General features: G+C 34.5%; 1 protein-coding gene across 2 annotated transcripts in view; it reads right to left on the reverse strand.

Moving 5' to 3' along the window:
* Positions 1-6,487: 6,487 nt before the first annotated feature.
* Positions 6,488-24,529, reverse strand: part of LOC129576177 (uncharacterized) — a 125,322-nt gene continuing 107,280 nt past the window's right edge. The window contains exons 5-16 of one of the 2 annotated variants that reach the window (XM_055460844.1): positions 15,923-16,053; positions 15,066-15,424; positions 14,850-14,927; positions 13,337-13,531; positions 10,564-10,783; positions 10,163-10,451; positions 9,965-10,084; positions 9,652-9,883; positions 9,420-9,542; positions 8,221-9,265; positions 7,959-8,104; positions 6,488-6,511 (exon numbers count right to left, since the gene is read on the reverse strand). In XM_055460844.1, the coding sequence (XP_055316819.1) occupies positions 7,991-8,104; positions 8,221-9,265; positions 9,420-9,542; positions 9,652-9,883; positions 9,965-10,084; positions 10,163-10,451; positions 10,564-10,783; positions 13,337-13,531; positions 14,850-14,927; positions 15,066-15,424; positions 15,923-16,053 (2,906 nt within the window). In that variant the 3' untranslated portion in view covers positions 6,488-6,511; positions 7,959-7,990. Of the gene's footprint in view, positions 6,512-6,560; positions 8,105-8,220; positions 9,266-9,419; positions 9,543-9,651; positions 9,884-9,964; positions 10,085-10,162; positions 10,452-10,563; positions 10,784-13,336; positions 13,532-14,849; positions 14,928-15,065; positions 15,425-15,922; positions 16,054-24,529 lie in introns of those variants that run through there. The other variant, XM_055460843.1, reaches the window with a different exon arrangement.

A 24,529-nucleotide genomic window follows, 5' to 3' on the forward strand; every position in this document is an offset into this window, starting at 1 on the left:
GTATATCTTATCCATAATGATTATCTCTTTATGCTGCTCATTTATTTTGGTTTTATATTTATCTAGATTCAAGATTGGTGGCGGCAAACCAAAAATCAGAAAAATAATACGATTTATTCTAATTGGGGAAAGAGTAATGTACGTTTTTCCAAAGATTTATGCCTTCTCATTAGTCGGTTACTTTCTTTTTCACCCTCTTTCGTATACAACAGAATAGATTTGGTAAATCATTTGCGTGCGTTTTCAACCACATACTTGTATTCCACGGTAACATAGTATTAATCAATGTGAAAACGTACATTGAGGTAATTTTTTTTTCTTCTTGTTGTTGCTGTTGTTGTTGTTGATACCATTGATTGGGGAACTGTGAATAAATTCTATTTCAATCGAAGATAAATAAATCAACATAAAATTTGAGACTTTTTTTCTGTCTCATAAAATATTTCAAGTTGAAACTGTCAACAATGTTTTTCTTTAAACTTATTTATCGATTTTTTTTTCTTCACATTTTCACTATAATTGGTTTTAAATTCGATGTACAGTTTTCATTTTGGTTTCCTATTCTGATTGAATGATATTTATATAAAAAGAGTATGACATACAAACAAGTTTAAGTTTGCAGAATTTAAAATTGTTGGAGATTGTCACATTTTACCGTTTACGTATGACTTCATTTTCTTCTCATAAGTGTTTGCCAAATTATCCAGCAACAGGGGCAAACGGTCCAATTTGATATCGACTTTATATCGTTAATTCTAAAAACAATTTTTTTTTTGTTATTCATCAATCATGAATATATGTATAGTTTTTTTTTAAAGGGGACAGTGTTGTTCATTTAATAAGTATTAATTTGTTGAAAACTATGGCTTTGTTTCTCACTCAATTGCATTAATTCTGAATACGTCTTCATACGTATTTGAATTGTTGCGATAAAAAAAAAACTGTAGATTTTTCTCTTCAATAGTCACAGAATAAATGGAGTTGTGGCGTTTTTCTTGTTGATTTCCCAATCGTACTGATTGTGAATGTATCTTCTGTGTTGTCAATAGTTTCATACTTGATTTTATTAAAGTGTTGAGATAAATTAAACGGAGAAAACAATAAAGAGAAAATTAATGAAAATAGTTGCTAAATCTCAAATATTCGGTCCAGTTTTCAGATTAGTTCTCCGTGTAGCACTCGATATTGATACCAATATATTGACCATCCATTCGATTGACACATTTAGGATGAATATGAAAATGAATAGTCCAAGTTTTTGGAAATCAAATTCAAACTGAAAAGTTTCCAGTGAAAATTTAATAACTGTGTTTAGTAGCATGAATGAGATTTAGTGAACCATAACATGGGAAATGACCTTAATGAGATTCATTAAAATGGATTTTATCAGAAACTTGATTATTTGTGCTGTAAACTTCTCTTTCATCTTTGATTATATAGGAAACTCTTTACGCGTGCAAGTTGCTTGTATTTTAAAATAGTTTGCGGGTTTTTTAATCCATGATTTTTCAGAGAAATGTAGAAAAATGCAAATTTTGTAAATCGAATACAATAACCATGGACTTCTATCAGCCAAAATTTCAACTTCCACGGGATTTTTCAGCAAATCGCACATGAATTTCAATTAATGAAGGAAAAAACGAATTCAAATTTATCGGCGATCCATCAAAGGTTGATATAAACCGTCCACCTTGCAAGTCAATGATAGCTTCTAAAGTGGCAACACATAGCAGCGCTTTTTGTTATTACAGTCAATTGAGTGTCAATATTTCAATCAGTTCAAATATGAAAACGAGAACCACTGTAACAGAGTAAAATAGATTGAAAATTGGTTGTTGTTTTCCTATTTAACAAAATAACCGTGACATTCAAAGCGGACGGTATTGACGGTATGATATCAAGACCGTTTATATATTTACTTGATGTTATGCACTCATTCACATTTCACCCGGTTTGAATCGAAGCGAAAATTTGCCTAATATATAAATCGCTTCAAAAGCAATGCTCCATTGTCATTTGATGCATGGTGTCGTACTTCAAATCATCACTAACCGTTTCACATGACTTTGTACAGAGTTTGTGTGTAGCATTTTGTTGGAAATTTTGATAATTTTGTAAATTTATACATTTTAGAGGCCCTTTTTACTCGGCTAATATACGACAGATGAGAAGATTGATGCTTTTGAGTACATCAATCGATTTTGAGTTAGACGTCTACGCACCTTTGTGTTCAAAAACACACACACAATACGAATGATGGTAGCGAAAAAATGCAGATAAAAAAGAACAAAAAAAAAACTCTTCATTGATGATGAAAATCCATTTTGAATCGTTTATTTTGCACGAGCACCTCATACACATAAGCATACATCCATTCATGCGACTAACTCAATTTATCATTCATTCAAATTAATGATGATTCGCGTTGCAATTGATTTATTTGAACCTAATTAACATATAAATTATATTATACGCCAAATTTAATCCATTTATTCGTTTATGTATGGAAGCCATTGTTGGTGTGTATTCCTTGCGAAAAATATATTCACACACACACTCACTCACTCACACATACGCACACACTCCTCTCCATGAACTAATAGAGGATAAAACCATCTCGATTACTTAATCTACCATTAATTTGCTATATAGATAGCGAGGTATACCTCTGTATATTTTATTCAAAATCACAATCGTTTTTATTTATTTATCTGCCATTTCAACGGGTAATTAAACAATAAACGTTCAATGTATTCCGACTCATTACGATTGCTTGTATTCCGGCCGGTTCATTTTTACTACGCACATTATATCGGCCGGCTGTCGGACCATGCAATTCATTAGCAGCTGGTGGAGGAACGATACATTGAAATAATCGCAGATATCAGTTGAAAATTAGAAGTGTTCGGAAAATCAAACTCTGTGCAGCATTCAATTCGTTTAGAAAGGCTTTCGGAGCAGAATCTTTATCTTTCCACGCTATTGAGTTTATGTGTTTTTTTTTTTTCATTTGCTTAATGATGTACGAGCGTTTAGTGTAACGAAAACTCTTCGTAACCACACTGATCAAATGCGGGACGAAACCGACTAAGAGCGGCGTTTTATGGTCAAAATATACGAAAGCAGAATCAAAATATTCGACCAAGCCGGTATTTTTTCCCTTTACTGGAGCCCCGATAAAAAAAAAATCCGCATTTTCAGAAAACATGATCTGTTCTCTCAGTCACTGTTAAAAATGTCAAAGTTTCCCATATCAAGTGTGTCCCATACGTTTTCCATAAATTTTTCATGTTCAAACGCACTTTGAATACCAATGTCACAGTTTGTATAAGTGGATGCCATTTTCTCATATTTTAAGATGAAATATTTATTTGAGAACAAGTTAATTCATAAATCAATGGAGAAACAAAAGCAAGTTAAAATAAAAAGGCGACCAGGTTACCGAGCAAAATATGGTTAACTACGTCTGCATATTTTAAAAATGAACATCTGGCGATTTTTTTTTTCTCCCTTTCTCGTAATAATCGGTGAATGAATGAGGCAGCAAAGTGACGATGGTATTAGTTTCGTAGATGAGGTGAACTTTCTTCCCATTCTTTGTACGCCCGAACGTATATACACCTTATGGTCGCTTACGGTTTTCTTATAAAAATTTCATCACGACCAACAACCGTTACACACTTTCATTTGTAGGTGAAAACGAAATGGACTGCGGTGTGAAGTGGATGTGATGCGAAGATTTAGTGTAGAAGGATATTAATTTTGTTTACGCACGTCGTACGCATAAATCCTACAAATGTTCAAAATAACTTTTCAAATATTTTATGATCACTCGTCTTTTGTTAAATGTCCACCGGAATCGGGAGGGTGCTATTTGAATTTAATGGTAATTGATTGTAATCAATTTGCTCTGAACTCTAAGTTGATTGCACCGTCAATGTACATTAATATCGATCAGAATTCGCTAAAAAAAACATTAATGCATATGCACATTGATGTTTTTTGTGATATTTTTCCGGTTTGCCAATTGTGCGAGAGCGAAGGAGAGTGGAATGGGCCAATAATCGAGATGTGTTTGAATGCTGGCATTTTTATCGCTCTCATTCACTTTCATGTAATATAAAATGGCATAAGAGAAAAAATATCGCATAGTAATGTCCGATATCGATTTAAACCATTACCAAAGTCCATGATCAAAAAGTGAGGAAAAAATCGTGTTCAGTGACAGAAAAACCATGTGACTAAAACAGAAAATTCCATTTAAAATTAGCAAAAAGTAAAAATGCAGAAATTTTCACCGTAAAGTCTACAATTTAACTGATTTTTGTCACTCTTCAATTGGTATCAAATCAAAGATTCAACTCATTCAAGACAAATACATCAAAAGATTATCATTTAATGCGGTCTAATTGATCGGACAAGGATAGAATGGAAATTGAAATTGTTTAATGAGTTGGCGCTATGTGATTTGGTGGTAGATGTATACTGTGCTATGGTGCTGAGTTATTACTAACACTAACTCTTCATCTGTTAATTTTAATTTCCATTTTCAGAATTGCTATAATTTTTGTACGTGCAGTAAATTTTAAACGCTTTTCAAATAAAATAGTTGCAAAACAAAATTCAGCTCTACGTTCATCAATTAAAATATGTTGCTTCTTCCCGTCTTTTGTCAATACTTTTAGTGCACCAAAATTTTTGAATTGAAGCTTTTTATTGGTTTTACAGCAACGCAAAATAGTTGGACATTTGTTGAACTTTATCCGGAGATAAAAAAAAATCCTTAAGTGAACAAATACCGTGAAAATGAAATAATAAGCAAACGATTGCTCACAAATGATATTTGTTTGGCTAGACATGGTTAGAAGAATGAATTTTTATCCGATGGTTCATTCAGTATTGCTTTGAATTTTGATATTACAAATGGCTGCATTTCAAATATTCCAAGTGAAACCAATTGTGGAAACAGAGAAACACTTGGCCAGTGTGAAACGAAAAAGAATGAAACCTAATGGAAAACTGATGACGATTTACATTTAAGCAAATGAATTAATGGATATGGCAGTTGTACGAATCAATGAGTAATATTTAAAATGAATACTAAGAAGTGTAAACTTAACTAAACTCTGTAGCAAATGAAAAAAAAAAGGCTACTGTGAGTCACACAGCGAAATATTTTAGACTAGAACAGAACTAATCACTTACTTTTGAGTGAATTTAAATAATCTCGAACGCTGTTCTAATTGTCTCAAAAATAACATGAACTCATTTAGATGTTTTAAGGGAAAAAAAATCGAGTACTTCAAACCATTTACCCACATTGGATTTGACATACAAGCATTTGGACGATTGGAATATCTTACGTTTCCTAGGTAGAATCCTCAATGCATAGATGAAAGTGTAAAATCGAAAGTATCGACTGTGTTCATTAGCCTAACGTTTTAATAATTGTTCATTATTTCAAGAGTATAAAGTGCGTTGTGTATAATAGTTTCTGTTTTGATATACCCCGGTGATTATCTAAAATTCATCTTATGTAACATTTACGTGTAGACGCGAAAAACTATTCTGTTTGTATTGAGTTGAGATTTGAATTGTGAATGTGCATACGGCACCGAAAAGACTCACGTTGTTAGACTTTGAATTTCCATTGGGAGAAATGGATACATCCAATGTGTATTTACCATTTTGATAGAAATCTAAAAGCTTGCAACGTGAGTGTGGTCGATGTCTTATGGGGTTTTGTGACTGGCTTCTGCAAGCTAGAGTGTGTTTTTCTTCGGCTTGTATTAGTTTCTCTACATTTCACATACAAATGCATATTTTTCCTAAAATTTGGAGTATGCTTTGATTGTTTTTTGTTTGTAAATGAATCTTGAGTGTGAAAATTGTCGGATTGCTTAACATATGACAGTATGAAATAATTGAAAAGATGTATGTTTCATCATATGCCATATACAAATTGTCACCAACTGAACTGAATATATTCTTTTTCTTCAGTCCTCATAAATTCGTCTTTTTTACACCTATATTACTACTATACGTTCTTCTTTTTCTCTCTCTCTCTCTCTCTCTCTCTCACCCTCTCTCTTTAAAGACTTTTGTTGTGTTCGCCCATATTGATGTTCACATACATCCTTATATCACAATCGATGAACTGTGGCATTCGAGAAAGTCTCCTTGTGACTTATTCGGTTTGCCATTGCAAATTACAACCGAATTGTTGTATTATCATTTAACACGGCAGAAAAAAATTCCAATGAAATGTCTTATGTTTGTAATCGTGACCTTTGTCTATTTTTTGCTATGCCTTCAATCAATATTGAAGGAAATGTGAAGATGCTATTTATAAATCGATAAAAAAGGTTATGGATTACTTCTTCATAATTGCAGCATTCATTTGTTCCGATGCAAACGTCGGTATCGCATATCTACTTAATTTAAATGAATATGCATTTCATGAGGGGGGGGGGGGGGGTGCAAAGCGGGCTGAATTGATGAATTGACGGTTCTATATATAAAAATATTTGGTAATTAAAGTTCATTGAATATTCGGAATGTGAAAATAAATTTATTCAGTGCGTCAAATTTGTTCATTGAAATTGTTTGAAATGCTACAGGGTGTGACAACGAAATTGGAACCCTTTGGAACAAATGAATTTTTTTCAATATTTCCAAAAAATGAGAATCTGATTCAATTGTTGGAAGTGCGTTATGATTACTTACACCACAGGCCATAAGTTTGGATACCCCTATGAATGAATTTGGCCCAAAATTTTTAAATTTCAAACCTCTTGTCCAATTTCAACATGCTATACGTCGTTGGAAAGGTCTCAGAGAGTACGTATCATTTTTGGTATTAAACATCAAAATCGGCGAGCTTTTGGCCAAGATATGGCTGATTGAAGATTTCGGCCAAAAATTACAAACGGCCATATCTTGGCCGAATGCCGGCCGATTTTGATGTTTAATACTAAAAATCACATCTACTTTTCAAGACCTTTCCAATGGCGTATTTAACTTTTTAATCCGATGGCCCGTTTAAGACTTCGATTTTGGCTCCCACAGCTCAAAGGCCAAAAGATGGCCATAGGCCGGCCAAATGTTATCTTCCAAATCATCCATTCGGTCAGAATTTCGATATATTTTCATATCCAATACTAAATTTCAAGTGAAAATGTTCAAAAGCGTAGAAACAAACGTTTCATAGGGGTGTCCAAACTTATGGCCTGTGGTGTAAATAATTATCTTCCAAGAAAGTGGATTATAGATAGAGGACGAAGTGGAAGCAGATCCAAAAATGAAGCCGTTTTCCATAAAAAGTGCATATTTTTCGGCATCTTTCATTAGATCTGAATAGGAATTAAAATCGTATACAACCATCGTAATCAACATGGTCGCGACTGAATTTTTTTTCTTCTGAAAATATCGAAAAAAATTCTTTGTTTTCATGTTAAAAAAAAACAAATGAGTTCGATTTCGTTGTCACACCTTGTATATCGGTCAATGAGTGTATATATGGATTTCCTAAATGCATTTTCAAAGTTAAATATAGATTTAAATTGATATCGTATGTTTTGTGTCATTACTCTGCAATCATTTCATTGGAGCGAATTATGAAGATTGAATTCTTCAGGTGAATTTAATAAGAGCGGATCTCTTACGTTTATTGCATAACAAATTGAGAAAAGAATTCCTTTACAAGACGATGGCATGCATTGTGAGTGAATTAAAGATTTTTTTTACGCTAGAAATACTCTTGCTCTAGCTCTCAATTAATTATTTCCTTTTCAACAATTTCGATTATTGAGTGGAATTGATTTTTTTTTTAATTGTTTTTTCTTTCTATTTTTTCTTACAAAACCGTCGTTCGTCGAGGAAAAATGGATGTAAATCCATTTGAATCATTAGGCGGAAAATAGTTAAATAAAAACGGATTTCTTGGTTTCACATCTTACTTAATCAGCTAAACTGATGTTACAACGTCTTGTCAACAATAGTTGTGATTTGGTTGAGTATCTAAATAAAGTGGCGACAGAGATGCATGAGGATGCGATGAGCCGCGATGGCTTCGATGTCCATGACTGTGGTGATGTCGACGCGACTGTAATGGTTCATTTCAAAGATATAGATTTAATTGCTGTGTTTTTTAGTTTCAAAAATCTAAGCAATAATAAATCACTAAATTTACACTTATTTTCAAAATAAAAATTCTTCTACCTGTTGATTGTGTGAAGACACAATGCTGCTGTTGTTCAAATTCGATCCCATTGTCATGCTATTCACATCGTCATGATCACTATGGAAATTATTTTGTTTTTCGCCACGTCTTCGTCTTGCGCATGCCGCTAAGCCGGCGATCAGTGACAACAGAATCGTGACCGCCGCAACTGCTAATCCAACACGTAACGGTGAAAGTGGTGGATTTGTTTCGCACACACTCGGATCTTCATCCTGCCCCGATGGACAATGCACTCGACCATCACACCAAAGCTTTGGCGCAATACAAGCCTGAAGCTCACTGCATTTGTGTATGCAATCCATGTCTGGATAAATTTCCATCCAACTGATTTTATATTCAGTTGTATCGATTCCAGTTTTCCATGGAACTCGGAATTCGATCACTAGATTCTTCGATATTTCCACCGGATTAAATTGATGTATACTATCCCATCCGTCAGAGAATGCAACGACATCAGGACCGGATGGACACAAATCTCGTGATGCTTTCGGATTATTCGTCGAATATACGGTGATTCGTGCATCGGTTGGACACGGTGGTACTGAATGCAACAGTGGTGGCATCCAAAAACCTTTAAGCATCAATACCAAGTAGCTATTTTCCGTTTCTGGCTCCAGCAGCCATGGTTGAATTATTGGCATTCCATTGCATGATGATGGACCCAAATTTGCCTCACCGCTGATGCCATGCAAACGACGCTCTTCCCAATTCATCTGGCAATTATCTTTAACGAATTCGTAACGTCCCTCGAAATAAAAATCACGAAAGTCTTGATCAATATTCATTTCGAATGCGGTAAAGTGTGCTTCCACTGTGCTAGCTGCAATGGGCGCCAATGCTAACGATCCGGATATATCAGCGCAAATACAATCTCTTGGCAACGGTGGAATATCTGGCCAAGGAACTTCGCCAATTCGTAAGTCGGATAGTGGACCACCCATATAGTTACATTGCCAACGGCCGGATCGATTTTGTACATTTTGGCACGAACGACCGCCGAAACGCGCTCTTGTTATTGTTAACCTGAAACGAATGTAAAATATGGTGTGATATACATATTATGGGTGGTTTTGTGAAGAAAAAAAAATGGTACTACTGACTCGAATTGGACTAGCATCGCCACATGGCGCAACACTCGAGCATTAGTTTAGAATCATATTAAATCATCTTTACTTACCGAACGCTTTCATCGGCGTTTCCTTCAAAACGAATGATACAAGAGATGTTTGTGGATCCTCCACGACCAAAAAGAAACACGTTCGATGGCGAACGGAATATTCCGCGCATAGCAACATTTGATCTAGATTGGCAAATGTTACCGAAATTGTTGACAAAATACACATTTGAGAATTAGTATAGAACACTTTTTTTTCTCCTAAATTCAAAGTGATTCAATAGAATATACATACCTGTAAACTCTATTGCAAGATTTTGACTGTGTTTGTAGTAAGGCTGCAGGTTCGGGCATAGCCTTTGGACCAATTGATTTGGAGAATGGTTCTAGTGGAGCTCCGCCAAGCATTGTATCCAAAAATTCGTATCGAAGCTTAAATGCAGATGAAGGCCCATACAAATGAGGTGTTCCGCTTGGATTTGGCATGAATTCGATTGTCATATCAGGGCTAATGCTCAAGTAACTCTCTATTAAATAGAAATTTCAAAATTTTCAGTCAAATATTTATTATTCTTGTTGCTAGAGTTCATCAACCAAAAACTACTCACCATGAGTTGAACATGGCCGCGTTTCACGTGATATCAATAAGCGAGAACAAAGCTTTGGTACTTCTTCACGACACACTTCAGCCATCAGCGAAGCATTTCGAACATTTTCCACCAATCCATCTGAAACACATCCGATTAAATAGAAATCCAATTAGAAATACAAAATTCCCCTGACATCACCCATGAAAGCGAACTCACCGTTTTTATTATTCGCACGTAGTTTACCATCCCAAATACGGAGCTGTGGTGTACATTCAGTGGGCGCCTCAAAGATTGATTGATCAACAGCTGAATGATACTTGGTGAATGTTATCCAAACGATTTCATGGCGACGCCCTTGGAAGTGATAGTGGCATACTGTGTTGGGAGGCAGCGTATGCTTTGGACTATCCAATTCACCCGAAACACTCTCGAATGCACTCAAAACAAATTCACATTGATTCGGTTGTCGCGTGTACATTTGGGAATTGGCATTCACAAACATCACCTACGGAACAGAACGGAAATATTTTTTAAGTTTGAATTAATATCAACAGCGATAAAGTTTAGATTTCTTTAAAATGTGGTTCAAATGGGATAAAAACTATTTCACTACTCACCTCGACTTGTAGTTCGAAGCCAAGTAAATATGAAACTGGCGTCGGATGGAAAAGACTATCAAACGGTGATGTCTGAAATACGATTAGCATATCCGGGCCGCTTGATATTATGTCTGGCAATGAATCACCGCCGCAAACTCTTGCCAATTCGGGAAATTCAGTGCTTTTGCCATCGAAAATCGATAAATAGTCCTGCACCGAGTCACAATGATTCCACGCTCTGATCAAGAACCGGGGAAAGAAAAGAAAGAAACCATGAAATTTGGAAAAAAAATTCGTTCAGAGATTTAAGACGAAGGAAAGTGTGTTGGATAGGAAAAAAAAGAAAAGTCTTTTTGTGTTTCAAGATTTCTGGCAACAAAGCGCATAAATTTTGAATATTAACTCGATGCATCTTATCGAATGTGAAGTTTTGCATTTGCCCTCGTATAATGTAATGCTTTGAATTTAAATAAAACTCCAGAGTTTAATAAATATCGATGCGGAGACGAACAAAACAAAATTTCATTTTCAATACAATGCACGCGCTTATTTCCAAAGTATGTTTTTGCGCTCGTATATAAAAAATGAACGTAAGTTCTTTGAAGAGGATTATCAAAGGAAATGAAAGAAAAAACAGGGGGAAATCTCTATCGTGGCATCTTATTTAGTTACGAAATGGCATTGTTACAGACGATGCGGCAAATACGGGCCACCAATATTGAATTGCTATATCGAATTAAGCGCGTTTGTTGGTCGCGTGCGCGTCTGCACGTTATCGAAACCCAAGCATTTCAAATGTATCAGGTGAAAAATATTTATGGGTTGCAAACTTGCTGCACTTTTACGGAAATTTACACACACACACACACACAAAACAGGGCGAAACCATGAACGTGAAAACGAAGAAATGGAGAATTCTCGCCGACTTCATCGAAGTTGTTGTTGTTGTTGTGTGTATCGATTTAAAGTTGTCCTGTTGGGCATTTTAGCCAAAATCGAAGCAAGACAATACCCGAATTCGTTTTAATTCACATCTATTTGGTAAACAAAAATAGACGGGCTCCATTGTGGTAAATGATGTAAGCAAAAACGTTCAAAAGCCGGACTATTGTATTTGTTTCAAACCCCAACAAAAACCCACCAAAACCATTAAATTTACTTCATTTGGAAAAACTATTTCGTCTATTTATTTAACAAACTTAATATAGTGAGTGTGTGTGCAGCACTGTACTGCCTGAACCAATTCGGAAATCTAACTTCAGACCGCAAACGTTTCTTCATGAGGAAATAATGTTGCCACGATTTGAAAATTCAATGAGCACACATAATGTGTCTCCTCCATAGTTCAATTCGTTGCTGTTCCGTTAAACAATAAATAAGCACTGACGGAGGCGGGAGAGAGAAAGAGAGAGAGAGAGAGAGAAAGAGAGAGAGAGAGAGACAGAGAGAGACAGAGAGAGAGAGAGAGAGAGAGAAGAGAAGGAAAGAAAAAACACAACAACCGGAACTGAGAATAATAGAGAGTGTGCCAAAACCGTTCGCAGTGCATTCGCTGTAGTGCACTCGAGCGTCGATGCAATACAAAATTGATTAAGTACAAGTTTTATTTATGTGAATAAATGTAATAGTTCACCACTTGTCACTGATAGTTACGATTACAGTTTGATTTATAACCGAAAATTGTATTTGACTATCCGTATACGTTTTGCTTTCTTTTACAGATTAACTAACTATATTATCAATCAAAGATGATTTGTCACAACATTAGAGAGTGGAAAACGGAGACGTGAAATGAATTAATTGATTCATTAAATGAATAAATTTCCAGCGCTTTTATGCACTTACAGCTTCAAATCGCACACAACAACATAACTTTTTGCATCTCCTTGCTAATAAGATAAATAACGTAATAATGAATGTTGTCAAGAACTTCTTGACAAGAAGGTGATTTTTTCACAACCCGTCAAAAACAGCTCGATTTCAAAAATGCAAATTGGAAATTTCACTCGGTTTTGAATCCTTCAATCATTTTCAAATCGACAGAAACATACTTTAATCTTTCATATCGAAATCAGTGAAACATTCTATACTCTCAGTCTCACTCATAGATTAAATGATCAGAATATGCATTTAGACGAAAAATGTCGGTGCGTCAGCATATACAACATGTATCCTAAAGATGCATGCGAGAGTTACTTCGAAAATATTATTTCAAAATAATGGCTTCGTTATTTGGAATGTTGTGAGCTTTTGATTTCGAATAACCGATACTATGTATTGTTGTAGAAAATCTTTGCTCCGCATGCATAGACATACAACAACGTTAGCATTATGGCCATAGACAGAGAAAAAAAACAAAAAAAAAAAACAAAAAGTCATTGACCACTTAACAAACCAACGCTCAATCATGTTGTCTGGACAACAAAAGATATTTTCGAAATCCCATACAATTATACCGTTCGCATTGTCAATTGAGACATTCTAGAGGGTAAAAGGATTATCTTTCGAGCGTTTCCTTCACAAATGATCAAATTATGTAGCGTGAAAACATTTTAAGACAAAACGCAGAAAAACTCTCTCGACCTTACCATGATCATGAGAGCAAACAAACGTCGAGAGAAAAAACAAGCGAGTGTTGCACAGATACACATAGATTATAATTTATTTTGACTGTTTCTGTGCACGCATTTATTTGTCTAGTATTTCATTGGGCATAGCATCGCACCAGCTTAAATGTATGGGTTTTTTTTTTCTGTACAATTTATATGATATGAAGAGCAAGCATATTTACCTCAATGACCGTCCATTTGATTCATGGTGCCTTTCTTGCTGTTGGTCTTTCAAATACATTTTTTGTCCGACGGGCTGACGTACAACGAGCATCGCATGCAGGCCAGTTGGTGGCGGACGATGATGAATGTGATATTTACATGTCAGATTACGTGGATACATGCCGGGAAAATTTGGTGACCTTATTCGACAGATTCTACGAATGGAATGAACATCAAAAAAAATAGAAGAAGAAAAATATGTAGAGAAAGAGAATAATATTTATTATTTGTTGGAAGGATTTGCAATGATAATAGGTATTTTCTGGGGGTTATTTCATTGATTTGTCATTTTTTTGACAATCACATGTCGATTGCATTTCAGTCCTAGAATTTTATTCGTGAAGGATTACTGCTTGATATTTATGAAACACGCGTATTTGAATGAAAAACAATGATGAATCGAATCATGTTTCTGAAACTTTTCTTTTGACAATTTTTTTTTTTCAGAACACATCGCAAAATTCGAAATGAATGCTCTAGAATAAATCATTCAATTTTTTACTCAGAATCGGATCATTTTATCGACTTTCAACACTAATAACGACATCAAGTTTTTATATCGAAACTAACACGAATCAAATCATGAATGCGTTTTTATTATCCCCTGGATTTTCCTGACCTCATTTCTACCCGCTCTTGACCACTTACACACTAAAGTAATGAAATAAAAATCAAAAAACAACCTATTCATAGAACAATCAAAAGCAACAACCTTATTTATTACTTTAGAAATCGTTTTTTTTTATCCATGGGTTAGCGACAATGTAGCATTTATATATCGATTACTTTGTTAGGATGAACAGTTACTTACAAAATTGTTTGTTCACTGAAATTGATTGGCTCTTTTCAGTGAATATTCAAAAATATTACATATTCATTTACAACATTTGTTACACTGAATCAAATAATTTTTCTGAAGCTCGACCATGTTTTTTACACATGGGTAATGGTAAAAATACCTATTTCAAATGGCGCCATTAGAAAAGTGACATGCTGAAAATCGCCAATTTTATTAGTCATTATGCCAAAAAAAAAAAATCTTTTTCTACCGTTCTTCTGTGTATCCTACTGATAAATAAGCTTTAGGGCTTAAATACTTTTAATCTAGAACCCAAATCACTGGTAAAGCCATGAAAGGATTCGAGTTTTGTTGGTACATTCGATTGGACACTTTTTCAATTATAGCAATTTTGGCAAAAAAAAATGCTCCAAATGCCCATCGATGAACTACATACATACAGTCGAATCTAGTACCAACAATTTTGTGAGTAACTGTATAAAACAATCTTCGTATTTTTAAAAATTAACGATAACGCAAATCCCATTTTGATTCTAAATCGTTCCATTTTTTGAGACTCGTATTATGAGTAATAAATTAGGGCAGTAAAAAAGTAGTTGGTAAAACCGTTTTGATGCTATTTATAGGTACATGAATTCGTTTTGTTGATAAAAGGAATTAATTCACTGGCTTACCGTCTATCGCAATCGTAGACATTTTTGTTGCAGTATGTCCCCGCTACATGATCACCAGTCCAAATTCCCTTTTCGTTCCTGAATATGAAGGAAAAATATTTAATTAAAATTATAAAAAAAAAAAATGGTAAAAATAATAGATATTGCACGGATAGAATGAGAATATGTTTTTTTTTTTCGCCGAAAAAAAAAAGACGTTACTAGGGAGAGCAATACCTTAGCTTGGCATCCGTACGCTTCAAAAACTTGTAGATTATACGAAATGAAAAATTATTGTTATTGGGCGTTAGGGTAAGTTGTGGCTGCTGCGCGAATTTGAATATTTTCAGTGTTATGTTAATGGAAGAACTTTCGCTGTAATATACATTGTAGCCCCAAGCATTGCCGCACCATTTGCCATTGCCATACTGATTAGTGCCACCGTCGCTGCCTCCGTCACCGCTACTATCGCTGTACATCCCAACTGCGGCATCCAACGATGAAATATTCCGCTCACTTATTGTCATAAAACCATCGGGACAGCCATCGTTTGTGTGCGATGTGAATCGGCCAATGTTAAATTTGTCAATATTTATCTGTTAATAGAGAGAAAGTTTGAATTGAAAAACCACATCTTTCCCTCTGATTGCCAACACGTTCAATCACCACGAAAAAGGGTGAACAAGTTGAATCATATTCTTTTTGCATCTTTCAGTTGGACAAATATTTAACCACATACCGTTTCGAATTAGTTGAAAACACGAATTAATTTGATTACATTTGAAATTCGCGGAAAAGATTGTTGCAAGTCTGAATTTTTGCAATAAAATCAATGCTTTATATATAAAGCCACATAATTAGACATCACTTTGGGATTGTTGAAGAAATCCGTTCGAAAATTTTGGTTGCAAACTAGGTGGTGTCCGTACTTTGCACACTAAATCTGTATGTACGTAATATTTGCCCTACTGAATTCATAAAATTACCATAATGGCAAAATTAAAGGCAATGAAAAGGCGTTTGAAATCACACCGACTCGCTGCTCTAACTACTGCATTACCGTTGGAATAACTTAATCAAAAAATGCTACTTACTTGTATAATGTCACCATGTAATCCACCTGGTGCTGTAAAATTCAGATGACATATAAACGGCAACGCACTTGGCTTATCTATTTCCATTTCATACGTTTTTCCTATATCACCGAACCATGTGCGGTTACACACTGTACATAGTCGGAACATACACATCGAATTTAATCATCCACGAAACGCAGCCAAACGGAAATAAAACACAGAGAGAAAACAGAGAAAAGTCAAATCAAATGAATTTTTGTGCGAATGGAATGAACAGAAGAAAAAAAAATCCCTTATTTTATAGACGTTTTGCCGGAGTATTGATTCCTTTGAAGGTATCAACAAATAAACCGAACGAATTTGGTGAAATTTCAAAAGAAAACTGAATAAAACTTACAATAAAGCTATAACTGAAACTATTGTGAGTGCCGAAAGATGGTAAACTACATGAAAAATATATTGTTTACATGAACATCGTTCTTGATTTTGATGCTATTGAACAAGGTATACATTGATCGTATTGCGTAAAAAGAGCAACAACAATAAAACCCAGTCCTCACTCAACAAGCTTTCTTTCACAAGCTAAAGTATTCAAACGTGGGATTACGACGTAGAAGAGGATTCAAACGAAACGAAAGAAGCCAACTAAAAACAAACGAGCAAAAAGTTCAGTCACACGAGAAAAGAAATAGAACAAGAACCGTCAAAGCAAAAAATAAATTAGTTCTGTAATAAAATCCGAAACTTTCAATGGATTCAGATACAAATTGCTCGTTCGTTCCCGCTCTCCTGCTCTTTCTCTCCCGCTCTCTCTCTCTCTCTCTCTCCCTTTCTCTTCTATTGATCCCATTGATATCACTTGATATTCTTGAACTTTTATGAAGTAATGTCGAGCTATTCGTTTCTTCATTCTGTTTATATTGAATTCCATTCACTGGCATAAGAATTGCCCGGGCCACTAGTGTGCTTTTCCGCATTCGTTTGCATTTGCCATTTTGAATGAAACGAAATAAGAAACAGCATTTACGTCGCACGCAACAAAGATTCGGCATCATCAACAAAACGCACACTACAAACAGAACATCCACAAGAAAAGGCTATAAACACTAGGGAAAAATAAGTCACAGCAGACTTGCGAATTAAGAATCATGGGGCGGCAATGTTGTCAAAAATATCATAAGCTCCATATGTTGGCTCCAACACGAAGAATTAAATTGCATTGATATGCCATTTAAAATTGGGGGCGTCCACGCCAGCTCAGTTTACTTTGAATTTTCTCTGCTCTATGTTGAATATAGTAAGCCAAGACAATAGTTCAAAAAAAGGTAAATAGAAGCTGCATGAAGTTTGAAATGCCAGAAGAGGACCAGACAAAAAATGTCACGGTTTTCTATCATTCGCTTTGCAGTTGTTAAATGATTTTTAGCACCGACGACATTTCGATAACTGCAGCCAAATAAACAAGATGCATTGTGTTTCTATAGCATTGACAGTATTCTGAGATGACGAAATTCGAGTAGAAAAATGGATGTACCGAATGAAAAAGGAAGCAGATTTTTTTTCTTCACATTTCAATCGGGCAATTTTGATATTTACAAATTTTTTGAAGAACATACTTCAATTTTTATGGGTTCCGTCAAGTCAACTGCTTTTAAAACAACTTGGCCTCGGTTCGCGATTTTAACTAAACCAACCCATTCAATCCAGATGACATCATTTTACACATTTATATGATTCTCACTAATGGCACAACGTAAATCCGATTAATTTTGCGAGCGTCTGTAAAATTGCGACACTCATTTGCACAGGGCCATTGCTACCGCAGTCACACACACACACATAGCCAGCGGACATAGCCATCGGATCGAAATGGATGTGTATACATAGTGTTTCAACCATCAGTGTGATTACCTTTTATGTACGTGCAACAGCAGCTCACACTCTTTGAATAATCGAAAAGCACGAAACCCCAACGCAAACTCTTCTGAATTTCATTTATGCATATTATTGAGACTACATATTTCAAACTGAACATGGTTGCACACTTCAATAACGCAAAGATGATGAAATTTGGGTACTTTCATACCATTCCGTGCTCTTAATACACATCCAAATTTTACACTGAAACAAAATGTATTACCTTCATTAGCTTTTATTCAGTATGCTTGTTAGATTTTCAAACGGCCCGAACTAGTATCGTATGTGCTCAAACTCTCGATACTCTCAACTCTCATGAATTACATTTACCGTTCGGATGAGTGGATGTGAATTATTATATATTTAAATTAAATCCAATTCACCAAATGAGTCGTTTATGTTGAACTTTCATGACTAAGCCATGCCATGTCTGATTTGTTTCATTCGCTTGTGCTTCTTGTATGTGTGTGTTTGTGTTTGTGATTTGAATTTTATTTTTTGCTTCAAAGTTTTTGATTTGTTGAAACACTAATTGAAAATGAGATTTTAGTTTTTTTTTTCGTTCATTTTCTAAAATCATATGAAAATTAATAATTTCAACTTGGATAAAATGTCCATGAAATTTAAATTGTGGAAATGTAATTCAAAGGGTTTTTTGTTGTTGCTAAAATATAAATGTTTTGCTCAATTATGGAAGCTTGATTAAAAGAGAGAGAGAGAGCTATGCACGACGAAGTGACATTTGACCATGCAAATATTCAGAAAATTTTGAGATGGTCGTTGCAATTCTTGATCGATTTGGTATGTAAATACGTTTTCATTTGGCAAGTCAATTGGTAAACACACATTGAAGATGTCAACGCGAAATAGAAGAAATACGACGCTGACCCAGCACACCCACTGACCCAAATCACTCGACCTGCCCTTATTTATGTGTTTATGGTTATTTAAATCAATCACCATGTATAATTCGTTGAAGTGGGGATGGGGTTGCGGGTTTGGATCATCTGCTTGACAAAACATCATAAAATAACTGTTGATTTGTGCATCAAAAGCTCAACTATCTGCACCTGTACGTATTGGCATTTTATGTCAATTTTCAATTTCAATCACGTTATTCTCTATCAATAATTGAGAATAATTGCTTGTACATTTTAATCAAATTTATTTGATTAAATGTTTATTTTCCATATACAGTTGTACACGCGCCCAACTTCTCAATATCAAATGCTAATAATTTTATGGCGACAAACAATAGTTGTTTACCTATGGCAAAGTTTGATTACACGCTGAATGTCGTTGTATATTGACAATTCCCATGAATTCAGTTAAACAATGCCCAAGTTTTCAGTCTTTGTGTAATAATAGCGAATCCTGCGAATCCCATGGATGAAGATAATTTAGCAAATCGGACAAAAAATATTTTTGAGGAAAAAAATGAAAAAAGTGAAAGAAATCGTCCAAAAGATTTCAGAAACATGCTCATAACTTTTGAACCGTACGACCAATGTCAATGATTTTTATATGTAAATTGATCGGAATGAGCTCACCTTTCCAACGCGCGTTTAATCGATTTGATCCGATCAATAGTTTTCGAATTATGGATGTGAACGTGAAGGTGATACTTCATAGGTGCGCAAAAATAACTACACGCAAAAACTAGCAGACTCGATTTTAAAGATAGAGGTATGGTTCCTCGGGCAAATTTTCTTGAAATAACTCATAGAACACGGAAATCATAGGTATTTGATCGATTTTTTTCACTCCCCACAAATCGGCCCGCCCTAATATATATATATATATATATCTATTACATGTATATAATTATGATTATGTTTCGCACAATTTACGACAATTCGCTTCGTATTTAATTTTGAAATATATTCCATTGCCATAACAACAAACTAGAACACGCAGCAAACATTACGTGCTGGAATTTACACAAATTCATCGTTTATGAAGTCTTATAAATGCTTAAGATAATTTAACTACGCTTTGCTGGGATATCGACCGTGTTCCTTTGACTTCTTTCAACTTTATTTATTTTCAAAATTTCATGGAGAAAAAAATGAGAAAAGTTTTTTTTTTCATCGTACGTATTTGGGATTTTACACAAGCGTTAGCTTGCAAATAGTCTAGTCATATTCCATTGCGAAACTGAAAATTATGCCAAAATTACATAAATGTCGTTCAAATGCGAACGATGATTTTCATCGTGAGACGTTTTAGATGTGGATGGATTGTGAATAAATCATGTGTCTTTTCATATGACATCCTCTTTGACGACATATTCTCATGTTGCTGCATGCTTATTTCAATCACTCACTCAAACCTGTACGGTAATCACATATGGCACAGACTCCCTTCGAATACAGTGTACGCGCAGAGAGAGAGAGAGAGACAACGACAAGACGCATATCATATTCAAACATATTACATCAAACAATTAAATCAATACATAATTCATAGCTCATGATGCAATGGAAATCAGTCTATATATTTAATTCGTAGCTCATTTCCCGACTCAGAAAATTTGATACATGATACATGGAGAATGTCCGCAAAAAGGCCCACTTTGCCTCACACATAGCAGAGACCCATTTGGTAGAAATCATATTTCACAAGTATTCGAAGTAAACTGTAAATGTTCAAACAATAAAACCAGCATTTACCTTGTTTTTTTGTCAATTTTCTCATTCGTTTGAAGAGGTAAAAAATTGCACATATGGAACAGTGTTCCATTAGAACACCCTGTATAAGAATTGACTATAAATTTATAGCATAGTCGACGTAAACATAAACCTCATGATTATGACCTCATCACAGTAAACACGTTGGTTCTAACTTTTAGAACCGCAATATGAAATTTGGCACTAAAATCCATTCATGTACCATTTGTACTAGAAAAAGTTCAAAAACAAAGTCAAGTGTCAAATCTCAACATTGCTAGAATCATTGTGTTTACTGTGATGTGTGTAAGTAAATTCGTATCGATCAAAGTATATTCGAAAGTAATGTGATCTATTTAGTATTGATGTATTTGCGTGTAAATCCGTAGTCAGCAATGGTCGATTCAATATTTCTGTGTATCAATGTGATGAAAATTTTCGGAATGTTTGCTCATGCGATTTTAAACATAACACAATGCGTTCTATAAGAGCTTGTATATTTGTCTTTCCGAGAAGCTCCATTTCAATTCATACTAATTTTCCCAAACATTTGATCTTTTCTTGTGGAAAAAGGCTTCACACTAGTGCACTCAAGTCCACAACTTATCTGTATCAAACCGAGAAATACTGTCGTTATTGTTTTGTAACTGTAAATGGTGTAGTCATGTGTTAATATTTTATAATAGTGGATCACTAGCTTGTCCTTTATGGGTGTTTGCACATGCTAGTAAGTTTTCTTTCGTGCTTAAATGTCTGATGTCCATGATCTATCGATTTGATTCGCTTGATAGTATATGTCAAGAGCTGCATTTAAATGTTAATGTTAATGTCTTGCCAACGATATTCGTCGTGAAGTTGCACGCGATCTGTTTGTTAGCAGATTTTCGGTAGGTTAAATAAAAACCCGTATCATCATGAATCACATGACAAATTTGACGCACGCACAACTCAAGGATCTGCACGCATAACCATTAATGACTTTGATGGAATCGTTTGATTAAACACGTTTTATAGTCCCCATCACATCAAATGTCTTTATTGAAGGCAAAGTTTTGAGCAAAGCTGAAAAACGAAACTGATTAACTTATCTGGTAAATGCTAAAACAACACCATACGTCGTTGAAACATTTCCTATGTCATCGCAAAAAAAAAAATTATCATCCACATGCATTAATCTTTTATTTATCTAGAATGTGGGGTATGTCATCTATAAAAACGAGCCGTGAGCATGAGTATTACGATGATATGGCAGAATGCTCGAAACTCTCGGTAAGAATAATATTGACTTTCAATAAAATGTTTGCTCATACATGGGCGCGCTAGAATTAAAGCCAGTGAAAATAAATTCAAATGTTGATAGAAGACTTTTTTTTATCTTCAAGCATTGAACAGAAGACAACAACTGAGAAAATTCTATATTTACTCATTAATTTGTGTAAAATTTGGAATATGCGTATTTCTGAACTTTTGATGAAAGTCGCATTCGCCGTTTGAAAACAAAATATTTGGTCCGTGTTTAGAGGAGCTATTTTAAGAAAGAATCTTAAGTACTTTCGTTTGCAACTAAAGTTTATTGATGTTGATGTGAGTGAATCGTTAATGGGAAACTTTTTCAAAAGAAAAAAAAGAAACGAAAAACAATGACCTCTTCGAAGTTGTTGAAAGTTACACAGTTATGTGAATGCAATGAATTCTAATGCTTTAATAGTGTGCCATTCGTAAAACCATAGTAAAAAGAACTATGTAAAATTAAAATGTTTTTTTAGTCATTCCTTTCCACAATTAAGAACGAAATAAGAATAAGTTCTACGTTTTGACTTCAGAAGTTAATCCTCTCGTACATGCATGAATGTTTACGAATATAATAAATACATAAAGTTAATGCTCAAATGTCGACGGTAAGCAATTAATGGATATAATCTGAACGAAAAATGCGGTTACCACAGTGTTCACGAATGTAGACAAATGTGGGTGTATGGGAGTCACATTGAAAAACGAAATGAAAATCTTAATAGCGATAAGCACCGGAATAAAAGTCGACATTAATTAAATATGATGATGATAACAATAATAATGGTTCTATGCTCAGGCTCTTTGCCATTCAATCGTAATAATGGCTGTATTTACATTTGTTGAATAGATTTGGTTACATGAAGCTTTTAAAGTCATCTAACATTGTTATGGCGCACATGAAATAAACAATTCGCTTTTGTTTCAACCCGCAAAAGACTTAAAATTCACTTTTCATTTTCGTTACGATGTCAACTTCTCATTAATATCTCAACCCATACCATTCATGTCGCTTTGTAATTCATCCAATTATTTTCGTTCAACGTAAATAAATCTATGGATAATTTTGTTTTGTTTTTTCTTAGTTTATGTTGGATTTTATATTCTTTATTTTCGCCGTTACACGAAATGTGCTGACTCCGATTCAAAGTCTCAGTATTCTCCGAAAATTCCGGATCTAGAAACAAAAGAAACGAATTTTGTTTTCGGATTCGGAATTCAAATTTGAACTTGTTTAATTCCATATTTATTTTTAGGTTCAAATTCAACTTTTATCTGGAGCCAACGACAACATGGGTTAGCCATCATGGCTATGACATGTTATTATCAATACAAATAAATTATAGTTTTGACGAAACTTAAAAACTTCAATCCAGATTCATTTTGGTGTACATTTCAATTATAGTAGAAACAAAGTGCATCGACCGAAATGAGTACTTTCCAAACATTTTGATTGACCGAAGCGAGGCAAATGGTTTTTTTTATAAATTTAATATTCTGTTTGGTATGTCATTTCTACGAATTCTAGCCGCTATTTTCGAAAGTGGATTGTAATTGTTTCAAGTTTTACGATCCTTTGACAGTACGATTTAAAGAAGAAGAAGAAGAAGAAGAAGAAGAAGAATGTTTATTGTGTCGTAACCGTCTTGAGCATTTAGTTAACCCATTTTGGTTACGACCATATTTCCAAGTGTGCTAGGAAATGTTAAACATCGGTTTCTATTGTCTTTAGTGAAAAAATGGCTCCTGCGATGTAGCCTTAGAAAAATCAGTTTTTCATTGAATTTTTGATTCAATTTTCAAGAGCCTCCCGACGTTTTTTTTCACCATTTTTTACATTTTCTGACTGATGGGCAGGGGATGGATATCGAACTAGCTCAAACGCAAGAACAGGTCGATTCGATTGTAAGATAAGCAACATTTAGTTTTTTTTTGGCAAATTCCACTGAAAATTCCTTACCTGAACAACTCTAGAATTGTGTGAGTGTAGAATTGGAATGTAGCTTTTTCGCAACCATAGCCCAAAATAGGTTATCAACTGATATTGTGGGCTGATATTAGTTTGTCGTTGACCAAATGTCCATTTAAAAGTTTACAATCATACTTCCAGCCAGCCATGAATAATTTCTGTTTCACTGAGTTAATAATCAGATTAGTTTGATTGTTCGGTATCATATTGGAGCGTCATTTTGGAGCATTTTTTTGGCGCCCAACTCAAGCGTACAAACGATAATGATGGGTCGCTTGCAATTCTCATATTATTATACAATCATCAGCCAATTATTGTTGAATTTGGTCACTGTCTGGTACAATGCAACTGATTTCATTGTCGCTTTATTGATTTTTCCATTCGAAGTGGTACGGATACAATAATTGGTATCACACTCATAGACCCATGGAAATAATGAATAATGACATAATGAACTCAATAGGTTGTGAAATATTTCAGCCAGACTTGTTCGTTTCTTTCTCTCTTTTGTTACGTGATTATTGATTCAATTGGATTGTTCCAAGAGTCGTCTTATACGACTCTCTGAGTTTAAAAAGTTCACTTTTTCAACGTACCTAAAAACAACTTTTTTATATCATACGCAACTTTAGCTATTCTACGCACAAAATCATTGAATGACTAAATTGTTTGAATTTTTTTTTTTCGTAGTCGGTATTTTTCATTAGATTTGGAGTTTTTTTTTGTCTGCAATTTGGTTTAATCCATCAAAAAGAGAGCATTTCTTGTTTACTTAATTGA

Source organism: Sitodiplosis mosellana, unplaced genomic scaffold (genome assembly GCF_009176505.1).
Source record: "Sitodiplosis mosellana isolate CC-2019 unplaced genomic scaffold, AAFC_SMos_1.0 Smas_scaffold_6181, whole genome shotgun sequence".
NCBI classification, from domain to species: Eukaryota; Metazoa; Arthropoda; class Insecta; order Diptera; family Cecidomyiidae; genus Sitodiplosis; species Sitodiplosis mosellana.